The sequence below is a fragment of the Aythya ferina genome, assembly GCF_964211825.1.
Source record: "Aythya ferina genome assembly, chromosome: 11".
Lineage (NCBI taxonomy): Eukaryota > Metazoa > Chordata > Aves > Anseriformes > Anatidae > Aythya > Aythya ferina.
Window position 1 is genome coordinate 18,361,407 of NC_140307.1, and position 9,735 is coordinate 18,371,141.

At 39.9% G+C, this 9,735-nt stretch overlaps 1 protein-coding gene across 2 annotated transcripts; it reads left to right on the forward strand.

Annotated features, from left to right (window-relative positions):
* The first annotated feature begins 303 nt into the window (after nt 1–303).
* On the forward strand, nt 304–9,013 carry MNS1 (meiosis specific nuclear structural 1). Of its 2 annotated transcripts, XM_084532367.1 has the most exons (9): nt 304–494; nt 592–719; nt 2,162–2,264; nt 3,157–3,386; nt 4,181–4,397; nt 4,476–4,583; nt 6,420–6,677; nt 7,600–7,725; nt 8,713–9,013. In XM_084532367.1, exons 1-9 carry the CDS (start codon nt 321–323, stop codon nt 8,809–8,811), a joined length of 1,443 nt encoding a protein of 480 aa, XP_084388493.1. In that variant the 5' UTR covers nt 304–320; the 3' UTR covers nt 8,812–9,013. The 2 variants fall into 2 exon arrangements, with proteins under 2 accessions (XP_084388493.1, XP_084388494.1); XM_084532368.1 differs by lacking the exons at nt 304–494; nt 592–719 and adding an exon at nt 777–928.
* The last annotated feature ends 722 nt before the right edge of the window (nt 9,014–9,735 follow it).

The window sequence follows — 9,735 nt, forward strand, 5'->3', positions numbered from 1 at the left end:
AGGAGCCTTGCCGGGACTCCCCTCTTGTGGCGAGGGCCATGGCTAACGCTCCGCCACTGCTTCCCCTTGGGCAATCGCCACGAAGGACAGAAATTCCTAATTAAATGCTGCCATCTAGTTCGTGTGCCTAGAGATGCGTGAAGCGAAGTGGTGCTTCAAGTAACACTTTGGGGGGGGAATCGCTCTGGGAGCCCTTCTGGAAGCCCCCCCGCGGCCACCATTTTCCCGAGGCCGCCCCGGAAGGCGAGGCCGGTGCCGCCGGTTGCCATGGCGGCGCGGGCGGCCGCGGGCGGGCCCGGCGGGAGGGATGGTGAGCGGGGATGGCGGGCGGCCGGCGGGCTCCGTCAGGGCTGTGTCGGGGCGGCCCGGCGCCACCGCCTGTCTCTTGTCGCCCGCAGGACGCGGCGGCCGAGGAGCGCGGCGGGCGGCGGCGGGCGGCCCGGCTGTGGGCTGCGGTGGAGCAGGAGCGGCGGCTGGACGAGGCCGTGCGGAGGGTGAGGCCGCGGGGCCGGGGCGGGCGTCGCCTGAGGTGGCTGTGGCAGCGCGCCCCGGGGTGGGGACGAGGTGTGACGGGAGCTCTGCCCCGGCCAGGGCGAGGAGAGGCAGCAGCAGAGGGAGCGGCAGCTGCAGCAGGAGGAGCGGCTGGCGGCTGAGCTGGCCCGGCTCAAGCACGAGAAGCTGAAGGACGAAAAGATGCGGCAGCAAGTGCGGGAGAACAGGTAAACGGGAGAACAACAGGTAATGCCGCCTGGGAAACCCCCACCCATCAGCTGTGCCTGTAAATCAGCCTCAGCCTTGACAACGGTACTGTAGCGTTCAGCCTGTTGCATCTCCCAGGTTTGTTTTTCCTCCTTTAAGTTTGGACTGAGCCTCAGATGCAGCAGGGTTACACTGTGGGATGGTTTCTAGCAATGGAGAGGAGCTCTCAGTACGTTCAAATCCAATACACACAATTTACTATTTTAGAACAGGCTTTAACTTTTTGAACTTCAAAACTTTTCTTTTTCTGGTCTCATATTTGACCAATTTTTTTTTTAATCTAAAGTCAGGCTTTTCCCCTGAGAAATAAAACAAATGTTTTGTTATATATTCCTTTTATTGTTTGTATCACTGGCTTTCCATGTTCTGTATCTGTTAAATTCCCGGTGTATCCTTGTAATATTACTGAAAGAACAGTAAATACAGTATCGTGCTCAGATTTCTTATTTGTACAGATGTCATGGGTGAAAATGTTTATGAAGATAAAAGAAAACCTAAACCTAAACAAAACTAAAACCATTTTCTTTTTCTGTAATACATTCTGAAGAAACTTTCCCAAGGAATTACTTATTTAAGCTTATTTTAAAAGGTATTACCTTGACTTGTTTCAGAATAGTTAGGAGTCTAAGGTAATCCTTGAATGTATCAGTGGAAGAAAGAAGTTCTGTGACTCTTGCAGTGATTACTCTGGGTTATGGGCAGGTTATATATGCCATTAAAATGTTTTGGGAACATTCTGGTAACAGTCCTTGTGTCTTTCCTGACTACTGTAGCTTTTGTCTCTGGGCTCTGCAGATTTCAGCTTCCTGAGTTGCTGCACGTGCAGACACCGATGTTCTCCAGTGGTTTGGCTGGCTGGTTCATATCAACACTCATTTTAACTTTGTTTTGTGTTACTGTGGGCTGAGACTTCACACAAGAAATTTTGTTCTTGACCTCAACAGGATGAGAGATTTAACATGTATATTTAGAAATCTTTCATGAAAATCCTTCTTTTTCCTTCCCTTTGTTGTACGTATGCATGATATGCAATAACATATCTCTAATTTATTTGCACAGCTGAAGAGCATTATCTAATTTCTAGTGAGCTGTTGTGTTACTTAACCTTTATTGTGGATAACATAACAATGATCTACAGTATGAAACAATAATATTCAGTAGCAAATGTTCATCAGTTTATAATTCTTATTGTAGTATTATTTCAAACCAGTTGGTATTTGTGGTTTAGTTTTATTGCCTGTTCAGTGGTTGTCTCATTGTTTCTTTCTGTTTGACAATTTGCGTCATTTCAACTCCTGTAAAGAGATTTGATCTCTCCATATGCTTTCAGTGGTGGAAGTTTCTTTTTTTTTTTCCTATAGATACCTTGTAATAGGATAAACTTCTTTTTTTTTCCCCCTAGTCTTGAACTTCGAGAGTTAGAAAAAAAACTGAAATCTGCTTATATGAATAAGGAGCGAGCTGCACAGATTGCTGAAAAAGAAGCTATACAGTATGAGAAAATGGTAATTAGTTTCAGTGTATCCTAGCATGTGGTTTTCAACTAGTTTCTGAGTCCTATTTTGTTCTCAGAAGCCACCAGAGTGCTTTAACTTTTTGTGTAGATTGTATTAAAAATTCTCTTTGAGACTGGCCTTTTTGTCTAGGTTATTGCTAAGTTTAAGAATTCAGTGTATACTGAAATCTGTTTTTTGCTGTGGAGAACTAACTAGCCATAAGGAAAAGGCTTGCTTTGCCACGACAGCTGAAGTAGTAGTGAATTAAGCTGTGTGAAGGGATATAGTTTTCATTTCACTGTTTTTGTAATGTTTACTGAAGTTGAAACTATTATACACAGTTTTGTGGTGAATCCTTATCTCAGAAGCAGATGGTTGAAAATGCTTTTTACTATTATTAAACATAAACACGTCTGAGTAACTTCAAAAAAGAACTGTTAGCTTTTATATACATACAGGGTAATGTTGGTGATCAGGCAGGTGATTCTAATTAAATTTTGCATCAAACATTAATGTAAGTAAATTGAGTAATTAAGTAAATCCTCACTTTATTGAGGATGTTCTGCATAGTTCTATTACATACTGGTCAATATGCCATTGTGAGCTAGTTTCACTCATATTGTGAATGCTCTACTTGGTCTTAGTAAAATATATGGCTTCCTTGAAGTATTGTTAGTTCTTCTCAAGTTGTTTCAATAATGGGGATTCACTTCAAGGGTTCTACTTAAGGCATGAAGCATGTTAAGGCACTATATGTGTTTGTGTAGAGGGAGAGAGAAAGATTAAGGTGGAAAACATTCTATATCTGTAATGCAATATAATTCTTTTTATATGTGATGTAATTTTTCACTGCAAGTGGAAGCAAAAATGAATCTTAATTGCTTTTTTTTTCCCCTTGTAGAAACGTGATGCTGAAATAGCCCAAAAGATGAAGGAAGAGTATGAAAGGGTAGCAAAAGAAGAAAGTTCTGCAGAACTAAGGCGAAACAAGGAGAAAATAATGTATCAGCAAGAACTGGAGAAACAGCTTGAGGAACAAGAGAGGAAGAGGCAGGATGCTTATGAAGAGTTTCTAAAAGAGAAACTCATGATTGATGAAATCGTAAGGAAGATCTATGAGGAAGACCAAATGTTAGTTACTTTGAATTTTTATTATTTTTTAATTTAAACTTAAAACTGTGTATAATTCTATGCAGAAAAATTAACTTGTATATGCCTATTTCACAGGCCAAGGGCCACTTCAACAAATTACTCCTATTCAAGAAAGATTCTCTTGGTCCCACTTTAGTAACAAGAGAGACACTTGCATAGATTTTGCGATTTTGCTGTGTAAGATTCTTGTCATTTCAGTCAATCTTGTCTTGTTCCCCAGATACAAATTTTTTTTTTTTTTTTTTTCAAGGAGCGCTTCCATTAGGCCTGTCATGCTGGAAATGGCTGCGTATCACAGATTTCTACCTTGCCTTGTGTCCTGACCTTTTCGTGATACCTGTTAAAAATGAAATATGTTGTGTGCCATGTCTTAGGGCCATGGATAAGAAAGGAGTTTTCTGAGGGCATGATGGTAGTGGGGTGAGAGTTTAGTATAAATGAATAAAAAGGTTCAGGGCTTCTGAGGCATTTGGGCTATTGGGCTTCCTTCTCTCTGTTGTTTGGATGGAGCATGTATAAAATAAAGTAGTAGTGAGCACCTGTGTGTTCAGTCTGTCCTGAAGGAAAGGTATTAAACATGAAATTCCCTTTCTGGGGTTCATTAATTAGCATTTATAATTCAGGCATCTGATTTCCTGCTGAATGGGTAAGGAGAGTCATCTAAATCTTCATCTCTGGAATATATTGTTAATGATGAGCATACGGTGTGTTTAATGTCACTGCGGTATGTTAGATGGCTATTTATGCACTTTCACTTTTTTTACCTTATACAGGGAAAAACAACTAAAGTTAGAAAAAATGAGAGCAACTCAGATGTATATTGATGAATTTAAAAAAGAACAAGCTATCTGGAGGCAGAAGAAACGGGAAGAAATGGAAGAAGAAAATAAGAAAATCATGGAGTTTGCCAACCGTCAGCAACAAAGAGAAGAAGATCGGATGGCTAAAGTTCGAGACACAGAGGAGAAAAAGCAAAGACTTCAAGCCATGGTATTGAAATTTGATATTATAAAAGAGTACTTTGTATATTCTTGTCTTCTGTTGAGAAGTCCTTCCTTCTTGTAATAGATTGCCCAGAATCTACAGAGAGAACAACAGAAGCGTGAAGAACTGGAACAACTACGACAAGAGCTGTATATGGAAGAACAAGCTGAGACAGAGAGGAAGAAGGAGATGGTAAGTGTTGGCAGGTAGCTGCAGTAGTACCTCTGTACTGCGTGGGGGGAGATTTGCTTTGCCTGGACTTCTGCAGATACTTGTATGGATGTTTGGCACTTGGCAGGTAACACTTTTTTACATGTAGTACATGTCCTCTGTGCATAAACTGTTTAAGGGAGAATGCAAGTGGAGAGGAGTACTGCAACTTTGCCGTTATTCCTGTAGAAGATTCAGGTTAGTAGAGCTGGTCTGGATGAAACTTCAATAAAATAAAAACATAAGTGTATATGCAGAAAAATATAAAATGTATGTATTACTTACGGGTAAACTAACCTAATTTAAACAGACAGGGTATAGAAATTTTAAGAGAAAGTGAAACCACTTGAATTGCTGATCTGAAAAATAAGTAATAAGGTGAAAGCTGGGGGACAGTATTTTACCCAGTATTTCTCTGTCTGTTCATTTCTGATGTCTGTGTGATGGAGCAGCTCTCCTTTAGTCTCCACGAATTGTCACTACAGCCACAACGCTTACAGAAACATTTTTGTGAGAGTATATCCCATATGCAGTTCCTTCTGCATCTGAGGATGCTCTTCAAAGGCCAAGTAACTCCTGTTTCCAAAACTTTTCTTCTAACAATGCTGGCAGGGTAATTCATGTTTTTTTTTTAATTTATTTTTTTTACACTTTGGATTTTGCAATGTCTCCTGTGTTCATTGTGACTTTGGGATGGTTTTGAGGGACTTCCTTAGGCCCATTTTAGTATGTGAGCTGCCTCAACGCAAAAGCTCAGTTCTGACAGGTTTATTAAATTAACTGAATTTTATAGAATCATAGAATGCTTTGGGTTGGAAGAGACCTTAAGGATCATCTGGTACCACCTCCCTGCCATGGACAGGGACATCTCCCACCAAACCAGGCTGCTCAAAGCCTGTCCAGCCTGGTTTTGGGCACTGCCAGGGTTGGGGCAGCCACAGCTTCTCTGGGCAGCCTGTGCCAGTGCCTCACCACCCTCACAGAAAAAGAGTTTCTTCCTTATAGCTGATCTAAATCTCCCCTCTTTTAGTTTAGGGCTGCCACCCCTTGTCCTGTCACTACACCTCCTGACAGAGTCCCCCTGTAGGTACTGGCAGGTTGCGGTAAGGTCTCCCCGGAGCCTTCTTTTCTCCAGGCTGAATGACCTCAGCTCTCATTCTGTTGTTTCTTCTTTCTGTTCTGGCACAAAGTGTTTCTCTCCAGCAGACTGTATTTCCTAAATGTACCGTGCCAGACAAGCAGTTTGTATGTAAACTCTAGTTTTTGGAGGAAAAATTTCATCTTTTGAATTTCCTTTGCCATCCCTAAGGTTTTTGTTTTTCTTTGAACCAGGAAGACAACTGAAGGTTTAGGATACTCTCATGGTCCCCTTTATACATTGATTTTATCTTAAGAAGAAGCATGACAGTAACTTGCAAGTTCAGGTTTAAGCGAAGCAGCTTAACTGCTTGCTTTTTACACATCTGTTTGCTTTTTCCTGCCTACTCTGACTCTCATCAGATTGTAGATAAAATCCAACACAGATAATACGTGACGCTGTTATTCCCAGGGAGCTTGCAGGAGGAATGTCTTGTTGACCCACTTCATGCTTGTGGAAATTTTTTTTTTTTTTGACTTAATTTTGACAGTCTTAAGACACTTGCCAAACTGGTTAATACTGGAGACCACTGTTAAATATGGAATGCTTGCTCCACTCACGTATGCTAGAAGGTAGCAGCTACAGTAATTTTTATCTGAGACAAATCAGGTAGATTGGCTGAAGTTTAAATTTTCCAAAGTATTTTCAATAAAAAGCATTTTATTGAATTTCCTTTATAGGCAGAAATTGAAAAGAAAATAAGGCAACGTCTAGACTTAAAGCAAACATATGAAGAGCAATTTGCTCTAAAGAAGATAGCGCGACAAGCTATGCAAGAAGAGGAAGAAGCCTTCAGACAACAGATGTTGGCCAAGCTTGCAGAGGATGATCGCATTGAACAGATGAATGCTCAGAAACGAAGAATGAAACAGCTTGAACACAAAAGGGCTGTGGAAAAACTTATTGAAGACCGTCGCAGGCAATTTATTGCAGATAAAGTAAGTGAAATGTTCAGTTTTGCTGTTGGTCTGAGCCAAAACATCTTAATATGAGAATACTTTCTCTATCCTATCTTTCTCTATCCTATGTAACAAGGCTGTTGTTACAATGGAAAGGTGACAAGGGAATTACAGAGAAATGGCTGAGGGCAGAAGGTGGAAAGCAGGCCTTTGTTTTAGTTTGCTGACAAGAAAGAAGTCTTTAGAGACAACTTATTACAGCTGAAAAGGTTAAAGCCTTTAACAGCTGTAGATCCTGGTGTACTTGACATGCTCTGCAAATAGCTCTTCAAGAGCCATATGATCAGTGACACAACTGTTGCCCATTTCAGCCTCCTTCATCAGGCAGTACTGCTCATGATATGTAAGAAGGGGAAAACTCAGCCTTGATTTCAGATTAAGTATTTCCAGGTAGCATCTGAGGAAGAAAAAGCTTGGCATAAACTAAAAACCACGCATGGAATGCTACGCTGTAGTTTTCAGACTGCACGCACAGTATGAACTGCAATTTCTAGTCATCGTCATAAGAACACAGGCCTGGTTTTCCTTTTCCTGGACTAGAGCAGTGAGACAGGAACGGACTAAATCAGCTGAGAGTCCACAAGGAACCAGACCTTGACTTATCAAACTTTTTCAAAGGACTTTTAAATAATTTAATTATAGCCCAAATCTTGGTATTCACTCTTCTATTTTGTCTGAGACTTTTCTTGTAGTTATCACTTATTGTTTAAATAGTCCCTTTTTACGTATGCTTTTTCATCACTTTCAAACTAGTTTTCCCATGATCAGGAGTTAAAATTAATTAAAAGAACTAAATTTACTTCATAAAAAAAGTCTCCATAAGTATAGTATATATTGGTGGGAAATAAATGTTGACAGAGCTGACACTCAGTGGTTAAGAAAATTTACTTCTTTATTGTAGGAACGTGAACTCGAAGAAAGGCAGTTAGAGGAGAAAAGACAAGAAAACATTCGTCTAATTGTTGAAGAAGAGAGACAGAAACTCTTGAAAGAGCACGCATCTAAATTACTGGGTTATCTTCCTAGAGTAAGTAAACTGTATCTGAAACGCTTTAAATGATTTTTTTCTATAAATCACTTTTCTCTGGGCTAGTTCAAGGTAAGGTTGTACAACTGTATAAATTACCTGGAGTCAGTGGGTGTCCTTCTTGTGTCAGCTCTCACGTGTTCACCTTTTCTGAATTAGGCAGCAATGAAAAATACTCCTTATTGCCGTATCACTGCTTGCCATATTGATGCATACGGAGTTTGTTGAAAGCTTCCCCAGCCCTTTTTGCACATACAAAGCTTTTGGGATATGGAATGTAAGTTTTTAAGTAGGGCTCTTCCAGCTAGAAAGGTGTCCACTGTATCTAAAAGCTGGTATGATTCAAAATGCCCGTTTCACTCAAAATGGATAAACACCAAAGTTCTGCCTCATTTTGAAGCCTCTGATACAGCTGTAATTTGTAATGTTTTTTGAAATACTGCAAGATACATTCTGTGGGTCATGTGCATTTTGAGAAAAGGAAAAAGCTGCTTTTTTAGAAAAAAACAATTTTATCAAAAACTTCAATAAGATTTAATTAATGTTTCATGTACTGGTGTTAACTTTTTTTCTTCAGTATGACCACTAGAATTAGGGTTAGAGATTTTAATTTCTGGGTTCCAGTCCGTCCCTTCCCCAAAACACACTTAGTCTTCCAAAGTATAATTCCTGTTCAAGTTGTTCAAGTATCACCTGATTTCCGAAATAATTTCTTTGTGCAGGCTAATTTCAACACAACGTGATAAAGACACGTCTTACCCAGTGCCTCTTTTCAATGTAGTTGCTCGGCAGCTCCAGGTTAGCACCGAGTGCAGCAATTAGAAACTCATCCAGTGAAGTTTGTTGATGGTTTTCAGAGCTGTTTGTTTTTAAAGAGAGTACTGGCACTATGGATAGATAAAAGCTTTACAATTTACACAAAAAGATTTATAATCATCTTTTGAATTTATTTTATCTTCTATGTGTGTTTCTTTCCCCTTATTGCAGGGAATACTCCAAGGTGAAGATGACATTAACATGCTTGGTGAGGAATTCAGGCTGGCTTACCAAAAGAGAAGAGATAATGCATTTTCTGAAGAGGGATGAAATTTCCACCATCTCCTCTCCTGGTTTGCCACTAGATGTCATCTGACTTCTAATGAAAATTTCTGTTGATGTTAACAGCGAGGAGCTCCTTTTTATTGTCAAAAAGCCTCCATTTTAAGACTGGAAGATCTGAGGGACAGCGACTTTCATTTAAATATGTATTTTAGTTGCATTTTTCACCAATAAACTGTTAGGAAGTTGAGTTGTCAGTTACATCGGACAATTGAGTTTGGGGTTGAAGCAATGTTTAAAGATGTTTTCTCTAGCAACTGAACAGAAACTTAAGACCCTGTAAATTCAGATGGATATTTCATAATAGACTATAACATCCTGATGCACTATTTTTGGTTTTAATTTAAATATTTATATTTGCATATAACACTATTAAAACACTACTCTAAATGTTTCTCCTTAGAAATGGTACATCTGAATTACATGTTCAGTGCTAGCTCATTTTACTTTGCTAGTACAATCTAAGGAGAGAGAAGTCTCATTGTGAGGTCAGAATCACCTTATACTATTACTCGTGCACATAAACTTACTGTTTGTTTGTTGTGTTCCTATTAGGTTGCTGTGTGGGAGGAATACATTGAAATAGCTGAGGTTTGACAAAGATTCATGCAGCCAGGAGTGACCTTTATTGCTCCCATTCATTAAGGCACACAGCTCATCTACACTCACATTTTTATCTAGTTCTTGATTATAATGATGACATAATAAAATCTTCAAGGAGATAATGCCAGTAGGGCGCCTGTGAGTATGGAGCCATCACTCCTGACGGTATCCATAAGCAGCAGCTGATGGCCAGGGAAAGAGGCAACTTTTTTTACTTTGACTAAATCAAGTAGAAATTTTGAACAATTCTTCCAGATCTATAGAATCACTCTGGATATCGAGGGGCAATTCTCAGGTATGTTTTTGCCA

What these genes read in the sequence shown, in the direction of transcription:
- MNS1 (XM_084532367.1), top strand. Translation starts at nt 321, where the DNA reads ATGGCGGGCGGCCGGCGGGCTCCGTCAGGGCTGTGTCGGGGCGGCCCG. An exon ending in TGGACGAGGCCGTGCGGAGG is followed by an intron (nt 495 to 591) that starts GTGAGGCCGCGG and finishes TGCCCCGGCCAG; the next exon opens with GGCGAGGAGAGGCAGCAGCA. An exon ending in AGCAAAGACTTCAAGCCATG is followed by an intron (nt 4,398 to 4,475) that starts GTATTGAAATTT and finishes TTCTTGTAATAG; the next exon opens with ATTGCCCAGAATCTACAGAG.